Source organism: Parasteatoda tepidariorum, chromosome 2 (genome assembly GCF_043381705.1).
Source record: "Parasteatoda tepidariorum isolate YZ-2023 chromosome 2, CAS_Ptep_4.0, whole genome shotgun sequence".
In the NCBI taxonomy this organism is placed as follows: Eukaryota; Metazoa; Arthropoda; class Arachnida; order Araneae; family Theridiidae; genus Parasteatoda; species Parasteatoda tepidariorum.
The window spans coordinates 4,313,240-4,332,887 of NC_092205.1; the positions used below are offsets into that span (position 1 = coordinate 4,313,240).

Genomic DNA, 19,648 nt, shown 5'->3' on the forward strand with positions numbered 1-19,648 from the left:
GGGGGGGAGACACCCCTCTCACCCCCTCGTTGAGGACGGGCCTGAGTAGGATTTCCAAATTCTCCAGACCAAAGAGGTCTGAAATGTCCTGGTCCTTTAATTCTTTCACGATAAAGTTCATGTGGTGAGATATGCAATTTTGATTCTCAGCAGAGCAGATGGAGCTCCTACTTCAATAGACCGACCACCTACACGCGAAGTCAAGCTCTTTACGATAGAACAGTTTAACGAGGACCAATACAACACACCCTCGTCCCTTTAAGCCAGTGTTTCTTAACCTTTTTGATGTAATGGACCCCTTTTCAAAAATTTTAAGAAGTCACGGACCACCTCACCTGCTTTAAGCACTGATCAAGTGGTCATCCATCCACACACTGACCACTGCCAGTAATGCTTAACTTCTAATTTCTAATTCTTCTTCTTCTAATTTCTAGGATACTTCTAATTTCACTCGTGAGTTTAAGAGATGCGAAAAAATTCGCATTTAGTGAGAATGATCTTTGGAATGGCCCGTATACGTGTCTGGGGTAGTTTGATGTCGTGCGTGGCTGTGTCCGTTTTGTCAGCCTGAATGCTCCGAATTTCAGACAGTTAACGAAATGCGGTTTCGTATTTTCTTTTTTATCCCAATGACCAAATCCGAAATTTGGCAACGTCACAAAATGACGTCATTTCTGCCATGACATGTATATGAATTTTTATGATGTAGCTGTATTTGTTTACTTTTATGCTTCATAATGTGAAAACAAGTGATAATGTTGTATCTGAGGTCTTTAAGTACTCCTAAGATATATTGTCCATCTACACGATTTATAAAACTTTTTAAACGCTTTATTTTTTAAATAAGGACAATGATAACTGCAGGTGTTATTAAAAACCAAACTTTTCTGGTGTGGTTAGAGACATGTCAGTGGCTGACTGATTGCTACATCCGTTCTTGAAGTGCAAATTAATACGTTGTTGAAAAGTGTAGCAAATGATTATGGAATGTTGGAAGCATATCTTTGGCCTTGATTAATACAAGTGTTGGGTGTGCTCTAAATTTTATTGATCGCTTATATTTAAAGTAAGAAAAAATTTCTATGTGTTATTTTTCTACATGTGTAGTGATAAGCATAGCAATGAACGATTTATATTCCTAGCTATTCAGGCAGTATTTTAAGGTGAAATTTAGTAAGGCTGTTTAGTTTTTCATATTTGTTTTTATATTATTATAACGTGAAATTACATTTAAAAGTAACCGTGATGTTTATACTAATAGTTACCTAATGATGCTCTGTCATCATTAAATGATTAATACTTTTAGCTACTCAGACTAAAGTTATTGAAAATGAAAGTTTAAAACAGTGCTATAAAGCAAAGATTGCTTGTCTTTCTGTTATTGTTATTTTTACAATCAGAAATGATGCCCATCAGTCATGTCATTGATTGGCATAAACTTAAAAGCTGCAGATACAAGTATTCTTCTTTTTTTATTATAAATAAAATCTAGTAAAGTGATTTAATCGAAAAATTATTTGCCCTTTAATTTTGTTTTGTTGTTATTTCTATGGTCTGAAGTCTTTTTTAATAATTTTTTTGAATGGTTATAGTTACCCAGACTAATATTTTTTTATTATAAAATCATGTAAAGTGCTTTAAAACAAAAATTGCTTGTCTTTCTGTTATTGTTGTTTTTACGATCAGAAGTGTAAGCTTTTAAATTGGTATTTCTATAATTTATTGAAGCTGACTATAAAATAAACACTAAAGCCATAGATAAAATGATATTGTTACCTTTAATACATTCATTAAATGGATCGATACATTAACATTGCCTTTGAATTTTATTATTAAAATATCATTGTTAATTGATTTAATTTTGCAGCGAAGAAAAAATAATCAATTCTAACTGTTTTTGCTAATGAATCCTGTTTATAATAAAAACTAAGTAGATTAATATTCTGAAAAAGTTTATATTTAGTTAGTTATAGTGGTCCGAATTTATTCTCTGTTGTCAGCATATATTACATAATATTGATAAAAATATAATTTCAAAGTTTCTATAAAAAAAAAATTTTAAAACATATTTTTGAAACTGAGTGTTTTATTTCAACTGAAGGTTTAAAATTATACTATTAATAAATATTTACATATTTTTTTTGTTGTTCAAATTCATGATAGTATTAAACAGAAACTAAACTTTCTGGAAAATTTTTGAATAAGTGTTCGTTATTAATATTTTTATTTTTTTTCAATTGAAAACTTTTTCAAGTCATAAAATTGGTGATACCTGCTAATCTTCTCCCCTTACAGGTAATTGAATAAGATGCCTTTGGTTCAAAGATTGATCGAGCCGGTCCACGTGTGTCGAAACACTTTGCCAATTAATGAGCGTGGTGCACTGGCTGTCGATATTCCTAATGAGTTGGAGTGTGTAACAAATGGAACTTTAGCAAATATTATTCGCCAGTTGTCATCATTGTCAAAGCATGCTGAAGACATTTTTAGTACTTTATTTAAAGAATCTAAAGCTATTGTTGCAAGGACTCATTCTTTACAGGGCCGTATTGATCGGCTGGCCTTAAAAGTTACACAACTAGATTCTAATGTTGAAGAAGGTTGGTATCTTTTGAATATTTATCATCTGCTTTAAATAGTTATATTTAGTATGCGGGGAGTCTCAGTGTCCTAAGTAATGGAAATGGTCGCATTAAAATCAGGTGACCCAGTTTCAAATCCCCGTGATGAGTGGTGGATACAGATTCTGTTTCTGACTCCCACAGTTCTGATGTAAAATATACTCAGTAGTTAACAAATCATTGGTCAGATAATGTCTCCAAATGGGGTGTAGTTCCCCAAGATTGCTAGTTTGTTTAAATACTTAATCCAGGAGTTTCTTTGTCTTCTGGATTGGGTTTAAAGTTACAAGGATCTTTTTATGTTGTTAATGTGAGCATTGATAGTGGTAAACTCAAAATCAGGTCTACTGTTCAACTCTAGTTATAAAATAAAATAAGTATGCAGATTTTCTGCCCAATTTCACAAAGAGAAAATAGATGAGAATTTTAGCAAATTAGGTATAATCTTAGTTTTAGTCTTATTCTTTTAAACATTCTAAATAACATTAAATAATGTATGTAACAGGATCAGGAACGATAAGTTTTTACCACAATGAAAAAAATAACCCCAGAAAAAATATGTCTTTTAACCTAAGTGGAAAAATTGGGGGGAAAAACTGTTATTCAAAATGAAATATCAAATGACATATGACTTCTTGTTTCTCAATATACAGTGTAAGTATCTCCTGTTTCTCATGTACATTACTCTTTGGTGCAAANTAACCCCAGAAAAAATATGTCTTTTAACCTAAGTGGAAAAATTGGGGGGGAAAACTGTTATTCAAAATGAAATATCAAATAAGAAAATATTTTTTAAAGCAATTTAGCTTGTTTAAAAAATAGTTTTAACCTCTAAGTTACTCAATATATAATTTCAAAAAAGTGCAAACCATACCCTCCAACCCATACCCTGCTACGGAATTTCCGTAGTTTCAGAAATCTTCTTTTCAGACGGTAGCAAAATTAATGTCTTAATATTTAAAAAAAATTAATTTTAGCGTAACTTGTCCACTATTACTTATAAAAGTGCAGGTCATATGGCTAGATTCTTAAGTTCTGATAAAAGTTTTATGAGAGATCCATTTGCTTTAAAAATTTCTACTTTGGTTCGCTACCACTAGAAAAAATTATTTTTAAAATCCTCATAAGTTGGAGGGTATGGCAAACTGAAAATCGTTAACAAAATAGGTAAAAACTAAAAGTAAAAAACAATTCAATGACTCTCTTAAAAAATTAAAACCATTTAGTTATTTTGAATGTTTTACGTAAAGGAGCATAGTAGAACCTAAAATTATAAGGACTGTAAATTTAATGCCATACTAAAACACCACAATAAAATTTTATTAACATATTAATTAAATTAAACGGATCACGTAATCATAACTACTAAAACTCACATATTGAATTCACAGTTAAAAATAGCATTCTAATTTTTATAATTAATTACTGTTATATAATAATGCTCTTAACAACTTAGATAATATAATATTTAGATTTTAAAATTCTGTATAAAATAAATATGAAAATATTAATTTAAAAAAAAATTGAAGTGAAAAGCTTTTAAATTTTTATTCTTTTATTGAATTTTATTTATTTTCATTTAAAATATCCTACTTATCAGGGCTCGAAAAACCGCCCGTTCGCACGCCCTCGGCGGTCAAAAATTTTCCGCGGACAACGAATTTCTCGAATCAGACGTCCGCACGGACAGCCATTTTCCCGTTAATGTTCGTGATACACTTTCAATTTTTGTTATCTTACAAGAGTCTAGTCCCTCACTTCTAAAATGACTCTCTAATCTAGAAATCCCGTACAGCAACATACTGCGCATGGTGGATTGATGTTTTTTCTGCCTGTGCAGTTGAAAGGGACTTTTCTGCAATGAACTTCAAAAAAACACATTACGTAAGCGTTAAACGCAATTATGAACATCCACCTAAATGGAAATCCCCTTTCAGATTTCTCTGCAGAAACCTCTGTAAATCATAGGCTTGATTGTGGAACTGGCAAACGTCGTATTTGATTCATTTAAAAAACGCAGAACCCTGGGATAAATTGACTTTCCAGATAACTTGACCTTTGTCACTTAAATTATTTCTTAAAAGAAATACTAGGTTTTACTATTAGTAACCTAGTATTTCTTTTATTACTGTATTATGTAATCCTAGTAGCTACTAATTCATTGTGTAATTTATATAAATGTTTGCAATAAATGACAAAAAATATTTTTATTTATTTAGAAACGACAGGTTAGTTTCAAAGGAGGACGGGTACATTGTTGGACAAGCTGTCCTCGGGGACGGGTAAAATTTCTGAGTTTTTTCGAGCCCTGCTGCTTATCATTTAGCAATAGTTTTGGTCATTTTTAGGTTTGATTCCCAGTCGCAGCTAGAAGCCTACCCAGCTTCAGATCGATGGTTACCACTTTGTATGGGTAAAAACGCTTTGTGCGCAATGCTGACCACATTGCCACATTCATGCCGTTGGTCATAAAGTTGTGGAACCTTATCCTCCATGACCTCCCTGGCCCACAATGGGCTGTTGCAGGAATGCTTTCCTTTTTTCTTAAAATTGTAGGAAAAAAATTTTTGAATTTCCATATTGGGGAGAATTTCACTCCTAAAAAAAAACTTCATTTCTTAATATAGCTCAAAGCACAGAATAGTTTAAATAGAACAAATAGTTCAACATGTAACTTTATTGTTTTGGAGTTGAATTAAATACTTATTTATTCCATACATTGTTAACATCATCCAAACTTATACTTTTTTCAGTTATTACCTATGTAATTCTTGTTAAAGTGTGAGTATGGTTTTGTATAATTAACTATGCAACAGGAAAAGAGTTAATGTTGTTATATTATATATCACTAAAGATTGCATGGATGTAATATTTTTTTTTTTTTTTTTAAATTTTATGCTTTAAAATTTTTTGAACTTTTCAGATTGTATGAACTAAAAATATATTTGACTTAAAATTCAACTAATAAGATATTTTACCTTTGCTTAAAAAATATTTCCATCTTAAAATGTGTTTGAGTTAAGTGCTATTGCTTTATATCGATTCCATGAAAATTCAGTAACTCCAGAAAAAAATTTGATCCAAATCAGTGTGCTTATTCTCAAGTATTAGACTGTATATAAATAGGACTTTCAATTTTATAAATATTGACATATGACTTCTTGTTTCTCAATATACAGTGTAAGTATCTCCTGTTTCTCATGTACATTACTCTTTGGTGCAAAATTTATTAACCTTCTGTTTCCCAGTGTATATTGTTCTAAACATATTTGTTAAAAAAAATATGACATTCTTAGACATTTTAAAGAATTATGTAATTCAGCATCTTGAACAGGCATAATTCATTTAATACAACTCTTAAGTTTAGTTCAAAAGTTCATCATCAAAACCAGAATAAAAAAGATTTAATAATGTGATTAAAGGTTTAGAATAGGGTGTTCTAAATCATTCTTGAAGCTTAGATGTTCATTAATTAATCAGTGACAAATTTTAAGATTTCACTTAATCATAAGATTCATTGCAAGTGTAAAATTCTTTAAGTTTTAAAGTTTTCTTGCTAGTTTCATTATTTGTTTGTGGTAATTAAATTGTTTTTTATTTTTGTGTTTAATAAGTCTTTCTTGATGTCTGTAGGAATAGTTATAATGATAAAAATTTTAAAAAAGATGTGATGTTGTCATTCTTGTCTGGATTTTTCCATGAAGATCTTTTTTTAAATAAAATCTGCAAAATAAATCTGGAAAGATCTTTAGCAAAAACATCTTCCTTCATTATAACATTTTTGAAGTCTTAACATTTTACAAAAATGGCACAAAGCTTCTTTTTAAACTTTTCTGCTTTTTCCCATTTCACCAATTTGTTAACAGTCCACGAATGTTCTATACCGTATGTGCTTCAAAATGCATGCTTATACAAATTATTTAGGACTACTATTAGCATCAGATATGTACGCAAACTATATGTTTAATAGGTTTTAAAAGTGTTTGCATTTAAATAAATAAAACGTAATTGGTATAATTGAAATATATAATTCATAAATAGCGAATTATTTCTCATGCAGCTAATGAAACATTAGAATTTAAAGGTTTCACATCACTTTAATCCACATTTAGTCTTATTTTAATTGTTTAATTTATTTTAAGCATTAAAATCTTCTAAGATTAAATCTTCAATATCAGTGAAATTGAAATCACAGTCATGGGAATATATTTAGATATTAACTGAAACAATAAATATTTTTGACTTAAATAATTGATTTTTTTAACAAGAAACAAATTATTTAAATCAATGATGATTAAAAAAAAAATCAAGTAATTTAAACCATACTGACCCTGATTTGCAGTCAAATTAATAATTCTATAGACTTGTATACTTTATTTGTTAATCATAGTTAAATCTTCTAATAATTTGGAATAGATGATAGTTTTCATGCTCAATGTTTTCTCTATATTTTATTTACTTCTAGACAGTGAAGTTTTTTTATATAATTTTTGAGTAGCACGAGAAGAAAAAAAAAAGATAAATTAATATATTATATTTTAAATATTTGAGTTACTTAAAAATTGTTTGTAGTTTCATTTTGATTTTAAAGTTATATTTCAAAGTATATTTTGCTTTTAAAAGTGTTATTCATTAGTTTTAAAAATGTTATTTTTTGTTGCAGTGTCTTTACAAGATATTCTGATGCGAAAAGCTTTCAAAAGCTCTGTAATCTTTGAACAAGCAGTTATTTCTCGATCCTCAATGCCAGCTGCAATGCGAGAAATATATTTAAGTTGCGGAAAAACTCCACCACTGGATAAATTGAATCCTTACAGGTAAGAAGATTTTATTTAAAAGCATTATGTTTTGTTTATACTTTATTCCTCGCTCTCTGTTTATAATTGCATATCACAAGTACAGTAATTTTTTATGCATAAAATGTATTTTTTTAGGCCAATTTTATGCATTATTCCACATTTTTTTCCCCAGCTTGTTCATGTATTGTTCACAAAGCTCAAGAGAAAATATTCCTGACATTTTACAGGGTTCCCACGGTCCTTAAAAACTGCTTAATTTTTATTATGGAAAATAAGGGCCTTTAAAAGTCCTTAATTTTGGTACAAGGTTTTTAAAAGTCCTTAATTTTTAGCATGCCTGTGGTTGATAGGAACAATTTTTCAGTTCAATTTTTTCTTTTATGACTTAGAATTAGACAGTTCTTTTATCACTTAGAATTAGACCATGCATCGAGGGTAAAGCATTTTAGAGAGACAAAAATTAATGTGTGAAAGAGAAGAAAACATGTCCTTCCATTAATATAGTAGTTCTTTCATTAATATATTCTGCCCTTTGCCTAGAATGATATTATATGAGAACAGTGAAGCATTCTAAAAGAAAAGAATAGTGTGGACAAGGGGAATACTGCACATGGATGAGATAATGCTCTTTGTTTTTTGGGGGAGAAGGGAAGACAATTTTAAGGTACCTAAGTAGAAGACCTGCACTAGCCTTCAATATTCACAGAATTCTGGAAATTCTGTTCTACTGGTAATGCATCTGCTTATAGGAATTAAGTAAAATGCTGAGAAAATAAAAAAGTATAGTAATTAAGTAAACGCTAAGAAGTATCAGGAAGAAGAAAATAACTAGAATCCATACCGAAAACTATTTCCTAAAATATCGAATTAAATAAATTTGTATAATATTTCAATGTGTAATAAGTAACTCTAAATTTATAGAAAGCATAGCATTTTTTAAAATTCATGATAGCACTAAAAATTAAACAGATTTGTAAGAAACAGAGTATGAAAAATAACAGCCCACCTAGGTTTTTCATCAAGAACCTTGGGTTTATTGATGAAAACTAAGTTTTTTTTCAAAAATACTTAATTTTTTTTCTTGAGTACTAAATAAGCATGATTTGCTTCTAACAAGAAAGTTAAATATTTGGTAACTATTTATAATTTGTTTTGTTGCAATGTAAATTTTTTTTTAAAGTTTCGGATTGTTACGCTATTATTTTTATTCCTTAAGGATATGTAAATTTGCCTGGTAATTCTTTGGCGAGCCTGTTAATTAATGCAATTATATCAGTGCTTACTTTATAATAAAATTATTTATTTTTTTTATTGATTTTTTTCAGAAGGAAAATAATTTGCACTGTCACTGGTGGCATATGTAAAATCCGATGATAAACAATCGCTTTAAAGTCCTTAATTTTTCAAAAAAGTTCTTAATTTCTTTAAAAAAGTGTCCTTAAAAGTGCTTAATTTTTGCTTTGTTGAAAGAGTGGGAACCCTGTTTTATGTTTTGAATTTAATTATCTGTGCATATTGCACATATAATTAATGTATCATAATTTTGTAGAATATTAGTGATCATTGTAGGTAATGCCTAAAATCAATGGGCAAAGTATAAAATGATTACTGTTTCACACATTACATAGATATGCTACGATGACTTACTATAAATTTGTAAATGTTTGTTTAATTTGTGAATATTCGTTGTTTAGGTGGCTAAATATCTCAGATAGATCCTGAATAATAATTTTAACAAGAAAATATTGCAGAAAAATCAAAAATTCTAACTTAATTTAGAAAGAAAATAGTGCCTAATGTATTTCATATGGAAGGATTACTGTCAATCTTGGGACACTTGAAATCCATTTTTGCAACAAACTGAGAGTCCTAGAAGCTTTAAGTTTCAAAATGATTGGATCAATATTTATAAAGTTATGACAGATTTTCTAGAATTATGCCAAAAATTCCAGGATTTTGCTAAGCCTATATAAATAGGGGTGTGTCTCATTAAAAGTAAAGTAGTCTGTTTGTGACTTTGGTAGTGCTTTAACCCGTGTGACCCTCAAGTGAATTAGTTCACTGACACTGACTCAATTCACTGAGATTGTGACTCATTTTGCTGAACCGTTTGACATTTCTAGGCTTGTGTTTTGCTGGTGGATTTCTGTGATTCTCTCTGCTGTATTACACTGTTATCTGAGTTGTAGTTATCAAATTTGAGTGCTGTAAATATATCTATTGTCTGGAAGCTCTTGCTAATTAAGTTTGGAAGTCTTATGAACTGTTTTATTAGTCCTCAACCCAAACAGACCCTTGTAGTTGGTTCAACGATAGCTGTCCGTAAAAAACATTTGCCTTTTAAGAAAATGTCTAGACTTTCTATATGATAGCTAGGCATAGTTGTTACATTTCATCATTTGCCTAAAAAATCCAAAATTTTAAGACTTTTTACAGAATGTAGACATTCTACTCATTGACTGTAATATTTATATAAATATCGTTAAAGTCTCAGCTTTTTTGCCTTTGAACCTTGATTTTGTCTGTTTTTATTTTTCCATCCTTTTTATCTTGCTAGTGTCTACTTTTCTTGTACTAACCGTAGAATGTTTTAAATTGTTCAAAATAATGTGTACTGTGTGCCTAAAAAAAGGGACCACCCTGAATAACTTTAGATCTAATAATCGAATCTTCACGTGTTAGGACTCAATCTTAATGGTTCGAAGGGTTGACCTTAAATATGTTAATTAATTAGTGCAGATAATGAGTTAAATCAGACACAAAAATGTACTTTCTCTGGATAAACGCTTTTTTGTTGTTGTTGACGGATTTGGATTTCTGACTCCCAAAATGTAGGGGTGTCCCGAAATTTTCCATTATTTTTAAATAAAATAATGAAATAATTTTATAATAAATAATTTTTGCATGGAATTATCTTTAAACAAACAAATTTTATAATGTGTAAAAAGTTTGGTGAATTTTACTGAGTGCAAAAATTCAATTTGCTTAAAAATTTCCTCGAGATATAGTAAAAAATCAAATTAACACTATAAGTCCAGTATTTGGACCCCTCTCCTGACCAAACTATTGCGACCATATTCTCAGCTTCCCCATATGTTTTGGGATTCAGAAATCTGAATCCATTGAAATAAAGGTATGTTTATTCAGAGCATTTTTGTATCAGATTTTATAATTTAAAATATCGTCTCTACTAATTAATTAGCATATTTCAGGTAATCTCTTTGATCCATTGAGTCCCAGAACGTGAAGATATAATCATTAGATCAAAAGTTATTCTCATTGATCCGTTTTTTTCTGTACTGTATATCGAATGTAAAATAAGGGGAAGGTAATTTTTTTATTTATTATTTTTTATCTAAGTATAGTTTTTTACTAGTTTTATTTCGAAGATTCAGGGATATCATAATTTAAAATAACATTTTGATAAATAGATAATGTATTTCAGAATATAAATTTTGAATCACCATTATTTGCAATAAACATGCAATTAAAGAAAAAAAAAATCTGACATTTCATTTTTTTTTATCTTTGTCTTTCTTTTTGATGTCTCCATTTGTATTTTGCTTGCTTAATAATTTAAATAGAATATTTTAACTTGAAAATTTGTTGTTAATTTTTATATTTTCATAGAAAACATATAGAAATGTTACCTCTGAATAAAGAGAATTGATCAAACTTCTTAAATCTTAAGCCAATTTACATAGTGTGTTATTTTTAAAAATCACATTTAATCCCTTAAATAGAATGGATAAGTTTCTACCATTTTGTTTTTAAATATGCCTTATTTGTAAATCGTGACACTCACTACTATTTATTAAATTAGTTAGTGGACATCATAAATTACTATTTAATATTGAATTGTTTTGATTAATTCATTTTTTATAGAGAGGATGGAAAAGATGGACTCAAGTTTTATACAGATCCAAATTATTTCTTTGAGCTTTGGAAGCAAGAGATGTTGCAAGACACTGAAAAACTGGCACATGACAAAGGGAAAAAAGTAAATTTTTTTGTCATGCTCTTAGTTTATATGCCATCAACTTTTAATTTTTTATTTGATTTATTTATTTATCTTTTATCGTAATATTTCGTTTATTATTTTTTAACTTTTTCTCTAATACTCTTCATAAAAATATTCAAATGCGCTCAATATATTTTTGAAGTATAAAAAAAAAACATCCACCTATAATGATCAAATAATGATCGATCTAATAAATAAATGAATGATCAAAATGTGGTTAAGAAAGGTTGAGACAAAACAAAAGTTTATGTTGCCAACCAATTGTGATGAAAGAGGAAAAAAAGAATAAAATAACAGCGAATGCTGCTATAATCGAGAAAGGCAATTTGAAGAGTGTGTTTAAATCTTTATAAATCTTTGGTTATTTTAAAAAGTAGTTAAACTTCATGATTTTCTGTATTAATTTTATTCCTATCTTTTGAAACTATTTATTAATTTAGAGTTTCCCGTAAAATATGACATCAGGGATAAAATGTGTTAAATGAAAAAATTATAAGTGTGCAAAATTATCAATTTGTTTCAAATTTATCTGAAAGTTCTATAAAAACGCTTATGGAAAATATTTTTAAATATAATTTAACTGTCGCCATACTTGACGTCAACATGCTTGAGTTCATAAAAAATTAATAACTTTATGACTTTGTTTAAGCTATTTTTGTAAGATGAAGCACGATACAAATTGTTATAACAGAAAAATACATAAATGAGAAAGTTAAATATATGTTTTTTCTAATAAATTTGATTTCTTTTAGCCGCACAGACCAAAGCCGGATGGCAAGCGCCACAAAAAAGTTAGACAACCTCACAACACGCGAGAAAAGTACCGTATGATGGCATCAACGCAAGATTTCATTGACAAATCAAACTATCCTCAGTCGAATTACAGTGACACTACACTCAGGACTCCGAGCTTGGTGAGTGACGGAACTGATGGAGCTCCTGTGCGACCCAATAGCTTAGAACTGCACATGCCCTATCTCGAACAAGATGGGAGTTACGGGAGCCCGGCGAATCATTACCCTCCTCCACCTCCTGCTTATTCTGAATACCAACCTCAAGCATATCCCCAGCAGAATGTTCAGCAGCAGCAGAATTATCCTCCACCTCCTCCATATTCAGTGAACTCCCCAGATCACAGAGCTTGCTCTAACAACAGCACTCCGACTAGGCAGAGTCGAGGGAATTCCAGACCATCGCAACCTCCTCCTGCACCTCCAGTGCCTGGCACCAATGGCACTGCTACTCCTCCAATGTCTGCCGGTGGAACACCGTCTAGTGGTGCTGGCCGATACAGACTAAATAGCCACTCTAGAGATACGCTTCCTCCACCACCTCCTCCTCCAGAAAATGCTACCGTCAATGGTTTTCAGCCGAATCACATGGCTTCCCTCTACTTAACTCAAAAACCTGTGCCAATGGTTCCCATGGGAGCAAATCATATCTTAAACCAGGCCTCTCGTAGGGACACTCCAAATCACCATCCTCATTTACTGAATCACATGTCTATGGCGAGGGATCACACACCGCCACCTGACTCTCTAAGCTTAACTTCTGACTCCTTAGATCTTCCTCCGCCGCCACCTATGCCAGATGGTGACTTAGCCTGCGTTCCACCTTCACCTCCTCCACCACCACTTCCCAATGCCAACAATTCTGCACTTTTGCCTCCTCCTCCGCCTCCTCTTCCGTCAGACAATCCAGTGAATGCAATCGGTAACAGGGTGTCCGACCTGAGGATTCAGGAGGCTCGAGGTATCGCTTGCGAGCCCACCAGCACTGGATCCAGCAAGAACAGTGACGAAACGGATTCGAAATCTCGGTCTCCGGGGCAAGGGGCTGGTAGGAGTGATCTATTAGCTGCTATTCGTGAAGGTAATGTGTGGTCATATAAATAATATAAAGTTTGCCTGATAGTAAATTTAAACTGATTTTAAAAATATTGTCTGTAGTTAGGGCAGGTACAACAAGTTGTAAATCGTATGCTAACTAACCATTTGCTTAGTAGCCACAAAACAGGGAAAAGTCTGAGAACTTTATCAGACTGCAAATAATCAGGGAAAATGTGTTAATTTAAATTTAAGGTTCCTAAAAGTCTGATATTTTTTTTCCAAAAAAGTAACATAACAATAATGGTTTTTTACTGATTTTTTTTAAATTTTTTTATTTATTTGTAACTCTACTGGCCTCCATAAGTTTTATGTAATATATTTCATGCTTAAGAATACGGTGCAATAAAAAATAAAATTTAGCTATTTGTTATAAAAATCAGGGATATTCGATAAAACCAGTGTGGAAAATTAAGGGATTTTTATTATTATTATTTTTGTTTTTGTATTTCTTGTCACTTTGATTTGGTACTCATATAATTTTTGTAGAAAAAATAATTTTTAAAAATAAATAAGGCAATAACAAAAGGTATTTATTATGGCAATGGTTCTTCAGACCAATGGTTTCCAAATCATGGAAGCCTGGTATTTGGCATGGATGTTGGTTGATAGTCTAATTCTAGGTAAATTTTTCGGTCCAATACGTTTTTTAAACAATGTATATATATGTATATACAGTGGAGCATCGTTTATACGACGATCACTTATACGACGTTTACATTTATACGACGTTTTAGTGTGGTCCCAAATCATTCCTATTCATTTTAATGTAAAAATATATCGTTTATACGACGCACAGAATCGGTTATACGTCGGTTTTTAGATTTTGTTCACGTTTATTTAATTTTTTATTTTTTCTTGTGTATTTTAAAAAAGGGCGGAATTTGCCAACATGAATGATACAGAAAAGGGTGCCAACAAGAATGCTTGGATGACGACCGTAATTTTTACTAGATGACTGAAAAAACTAGACAATGTTATGAAGAGGCAAAAACGAAAAATTTTGCTATTCATCGACCAATGTCCAGCGCACCCATCGATACTAATTATTTTGGAAAATGTAAAAGCTCTCTTTTTTCCTGCAAATTGCACAAGTGCGCTTCAGCCATTAGATTTGGCCGTGATTAGAAATCTAAAATTGCATCATAGAAAGCAGTAAGTTCAACTCGCTATTCAAAGCATTGTAGAGACTAATAGCAAGAAAATATAATTCGAGGTAACATACATTCAAAATGCTCACTGCAATCTTTCTTCTTTGGTTATTTGTTTGTTTTGCTTTGTCTAATTTAGAAATTTATGTAAATCAACACGTTAAACATCAAAATTAACTGAAAACAGAGTCAGTTTCTATTTTAGAAGTAAAAATCGATTATACGACGTTATCGTTTATACGACGTTTTTCGGTGGTCCCTTCGGCGTCGTATAAACGATGCTCCACTGTTTATATATATATATATATGTATATATATTAACTAACAATACATGGTAACTTACAAATAAAATGCGCTTCTGTACTTCAGTAAGAACTATTTTTGTTTAAATTTACTATTTTCATATATTTTCATTAAAATTTTTTACTTTAAAAATTTCTTTGTTAAATTATATAATTTTTCAGTGTGAAAATCCATTTTGGGCAATTCCGTGGCTAAAATTGATTACTATAAAAATTTCTTTGTTAATTTATATAATTTTTCCATGTGCAAATCCGTGGCTTAAATTATTTACTTAAGGAATTTCTTTAATTTTTATAATTTTTCCATGCGCAAATCCATTTTGGGCAAATCCGTGGCGAAAATTATGTGCAAAACAGGCAATTCATGTTTCTTCCCCTTTTCTATTTTATATTTTTTTTCTTAAAACAAATATTTATTTTCTATAATTATTAATTGTCAACTTCTTTAAATTATCCACTATAATATTACCTTGCACGCATCCATTTCGGGCACATCCTCGGTAACTAACAAATCAAGAGCACTTCAGTAATGCAGTAAGAATGCACTTTAATACAAAAATCCTCTAGTTAGCTTTTATCTCAATTTGCGCTTTTGTATTCATTTTTTGCAATCTGGCAATCTTGTTACGGAAATATTTTAAATTTATTTTTGAAAAATTTCGCGTTCATGTAAGTTCATTTGGATTCGCTACTCGCTTTTTTGATTTCATTTCATGTTTTATTCTGTTTTTTCTTTCAATTTTATTTTCTGTTTTTATGTGATATTTTTTACTTATTGTGTTCTACTTTATTTGTTGTAATTTTTTTGTAAAATTTTTTGAGTGCTCCTCACACTATTGTATGGATATATTTTGGTTTGGCTATATTGATACAATATTAGAAAGCACTCTTTTTTGTGGATATAATCGTGTGAGCTGATGAAAATATTATATCTTTTATTTCCGGATTTTTTAAAAAAAAATTTGTCCTTTTTTTTGGATTATAATTTTTTTTCCATCCGTTTTCTTGTTATTTTAATTTTTATTATTATTATTTTTTCTTCCTAGATTGATTATTCTGTAATTTTTCCATTGTTTTCCCTACATTTTGATATATATATATATGTATATAATGGTCTGCGCAACTAAAAAGTTTGGGAACTACTGTTTTGTGGTGATTTAAGAAAGTTTCTTTGTCAACTACCTAAAGTATATTGTGATTGTTTCAGGTATTAAATTGCGTAGAGTAGAAGACATAAAGCAGAAGGAAGTTGATAAAGCTGCCCCTCTGCATGATGTTGCTTCCATATTGGCCAGGAGAGTAGCAATGGAATTTTCTGATTCAGATTCTGCATCTGAAAGTGAATATGATAGTGAAGGTTGGGGTGAAGAAGATGCAAGTGAATGTTAACTTCAGAGGTATCAATGTTACTACTAAAGAAACCTTAGTTTAAAAGTCATTTAATCTATACACCAGGGTTCGTTATTTTTTAAAATTTTTTTAAAAAAAATAAAAAGAATCGGCTTTTTTTGATTTAAATCGGATTTTTTTGATTTTTATTCTAATACTCTGTAAAAACTTTAATTTATGATTAAAAAAAACTTTATAAATGTTTAATCAAAGTTAAATTAATATTAAAACTATATAACAATATTTTAGAAGCTCTTAAATTATAACAATGTTTTAGAAGCTCTTACTTACTAAAATAATTTTTCATTATAATACATCATAGCTTTGAATGCATAGCAATCATTTTGAGACAAATGCATGATTGAAATTTAAAGACTAGATGAAATCGAGAATTTAAAGAATACTTCAGAGGTCTGTCTAGGTTTTTTTGAGAGTAGCCTATTTTGCGAAAATTTAGACATCATTTGTGAAAATTAAAAATTATATTAAAAAATCAATGTAAAAATATGGATTTATCGTTTCCTACGAGACACAAAAATAAAATTTCAAGAAAAGGTGTTTTGTGAAATTATTTTAGCGTTTTTCCTAATGTTGAATTTGTGAAGGTGCCGCTTAACGGTAGTAAATTTGGCTTGGACAGACTCCTGTACGTTAACTATTAAAACAAATTTTCAATTAGCAAACCATAATTTTGATTTCAAATTGTGATTTCTTTTTTTTTCTCTTGATTTTTAAAATGACAAAATAAATGCAACATATTGTGTTTATAAATGTAGTCATTCATCAAAAAATAAATAAATATTTTATCTATATATTTTTATATTAAAATATTCATTTTTAATCCTATATCAAAATAGATAAGTTAAGGTAAAATTTTTTTTAAAAAAAATCTATGTACTCATTGGAATTTTTTTTTCCCTCAAAATTTCTTTATAGAAAATCTGATAATGTCAAAGATACTGTAAACATATTATGTGAAAATATACCAGTTAATAACCCTACTGCTTCAAATAGAGTTTGAAAGGGAAGAATTGCACTATAACTGGAAATAAATATCTAATTTCAACCTTTTTTTTTCTTCTATTTTTGGCATATTAGGGTAATTTCTTTTTAATATAACATCAAGCTTCAGAAATATACATTTTTCACCAATAAAATTAAATGTAGATTTTAATTCCATGCTTTTTCAAACAAAAGGTAGAATTTTATTTAACATTTGCATTTTTTTGGAAAAAAAATCATGTTTATTAATTACTTTCTACAGTTATGCAAGTCTATATTAAGACAGCATTAAAGGTTTATTTTAATCTGTACTTTCAATCTGAAGAATCAAAAGATTTTTAAAAATGTAATTTCAAATGTGCTGGAATTTAACACACACCAAAAAAGGAAGTAATTTCGTTAACTAAAATTAATTAATGCAGTAATTTATTTTTAAAAAATTTTGAAACACTGTTTTTTAACTTTTGAAATCAATATATTAAAAAAATCAGTTGATTTAAATCGATGATTTTTACTAAAAAATCATTTGATTTAAATCAAGCTGATTTAAATCAACAAACCCTGCTATACACTAGTGTTCTTTATTCTAAATAGATTTAAGACGAGAAGCTTCATAATGGACAATGCCAAAGTTAACTCTTAACCTAGTTTACAGGGGAAGCATAAATATTTGCCTCGAATTTGTCCAAAATTTAAGCAAATACTAGTTTTGAAGCTTGCTTATTCCTTTCCCAGCAAAGCTTGCCACGTAACAAAGCCTGTCGAATCTCTTTCCAGACTTCGAATAACAACAAAATGTGTTACGAATACTCACTGAGGAAACTAAACTGTTATGAGGATCCACTCCATTTTAGTCATGTAGTGTCCAAATTAGTTTCGCTATGTGTTGAGCATTTGTTCTATCATTATCATGCATTAGAGCTTTTTTTTTTTTTTTTTATCTAAAGAAGATAAACAGCTTCATAACTGTGAAGATTAAGGTTGTAAAAAGTGGAGCATTTGTTTAATCATTCATCATACACTACAGGTCTTATGTCTAAAGACGACCAGCAGCTTAATAATTGTCTAGATTAGGTTTACAAAAAGTTAAACATTTTAATTCACTGTTTGGATGTTTAATCACAACTTACTCGATCACAATCTGAATTATTTTTGCTTTTATGTATAATATTTTCAATTTTTGCCATATCTAATGCAAGATAATCTGTAGACCGAAACATTCCAGTGCGCCAAGTCACTCTGGTGACTAGAAAAATTCCCTTTGGATTCCCTGGAATAATTCCCTTTGTTAACACATTATTCTACTACATATTTTTTATTTTAAGCAGGAGGATTCATTAGAGGAAAAAAAAATTATTTGATCATTTTTTCTTTGTTGTAACATAGAATCATTTATAGACAGTATTTAATGCTAATTTCTATTTAATGTTTTTATTAAGAGAAACAATATAAATTTTCTTACTGCTTTTGTTCATTATTTCATAGGAATTATAATTTAAAAGATTAATTTCCTTAAAATTTTGGTTTTATTACTTTTTAATGGTTTTTGAAAATTTCCATAGAAATCTGCTGAAATGAGTTTTTAAAAAATTTTTTTTTTACCCTTAACTACCAAGAGTTTCTTTGCAACTAATCTATGATAGTTTTTCTACTTCCTAAACAATTCTAAAAACAATAAATAAAAAATAATAATTTGATAGTAAGAAAAAATAAAAAAAAGCAAAGAAATCTCATCATTCCCTCTTCCTACAAGCTATTCTGAAACTTAATCTTTTCTCTATATAGAAAAGCAAAAAGAAAGAAAAAAGCATTATCTCAAATCTGAAACGTTGTGAACAAAACCTATTAGTGGTTCAAATGAGGGTTGATGAAAAGGCATTAAAGTCTAGTTCTAATTTAACTAAAAACTGGAACTAGAACTAAAAACTCTAAAACCCAAAATTCAAAACTAGTAATTTTTAACCATAAACTAGAACATTTGTTACCACAATTTAATTTAATTCTTTAAAAATGAAAAATAAAATTTCAGTGTTGAAAATTTTTTAATTTAGCACTTTTATCTGAGTGTTATTTAACTATGTTATTTCGTATAAAATTCATGATTTATTTCATTAATATTTACACTTGTTTAGAATTAAGTAGTATATACGCCTTAAAATTGCTCTAATTTGAATTTTTAAATGCTAACTGTAAATGTTTTTGTGTTATTCTTCTTCTGTTCAAATTATTGAAAACTAAATTGGAAAGTTGGCACCATTGCTTTCCCTTATATTTCCCAATCCCTTTAATTAAAACTCCCTATTTATTAGCATATCAGTCTAGAAGATTGCATAAAAACTTTATAAAATCTTAGTTTATATATATATATATATATATATATATATACGTGTGTGTGTATGTGGATGATTGTTATCATTCAATTATGTATAAAAATAGAATTATCAAATTATGACGATATTTAAACAATTACTGTAAGT

The 19,648-nt window shown here is 29.4% G+C and overlaps 1 protein-coding gene across 2 annotated transcripts in view; it reads left to right on the forward strand.

The window, feature by feature from the left end:
- The first annotated feature begins 645 nt into the window (after positions 1-645).
- LOC107439229 (actin-binding protein WASF3) overlaps positions 646-19,648 on the forward strand; it is a 30,648-nt gene continuing 11,645 nt past the window's right edge. The window contains exons 1-6 of one of the 2 annotated variants that reach the window (XM_043050374.2): positions 646-1,066; positions 2,296-2,600; positions 7,285-7,438; positions 11,306-11,420; positions 12,194-13,313; positions 15,988-16,177. In XM_043050374.2, the coding sequence (XP_042906308.1) occupies positions 2,309-2,600; positions 7,285-7,438; positions 11,306-11,420; positions 12,194-13,313; positions 15,988-16,169 (1,863 nt within the window). In that variant the 5' untranslated portion in view covers positions 646-1,066; positions 2,296-2,308 and the 3' untranslated portion in view covers positions 16,170-16,177. The remainder of the gene's footprint in view (positions 1,067-2,295; positions 2,601-7,284; positions 7,439-11,305; positions 11,421-12,193; positions 13,314-15,987; positions 16,178-19,648) is intronic. The other variant, XM_043050373.2, reaches the window with a different exon arrangement.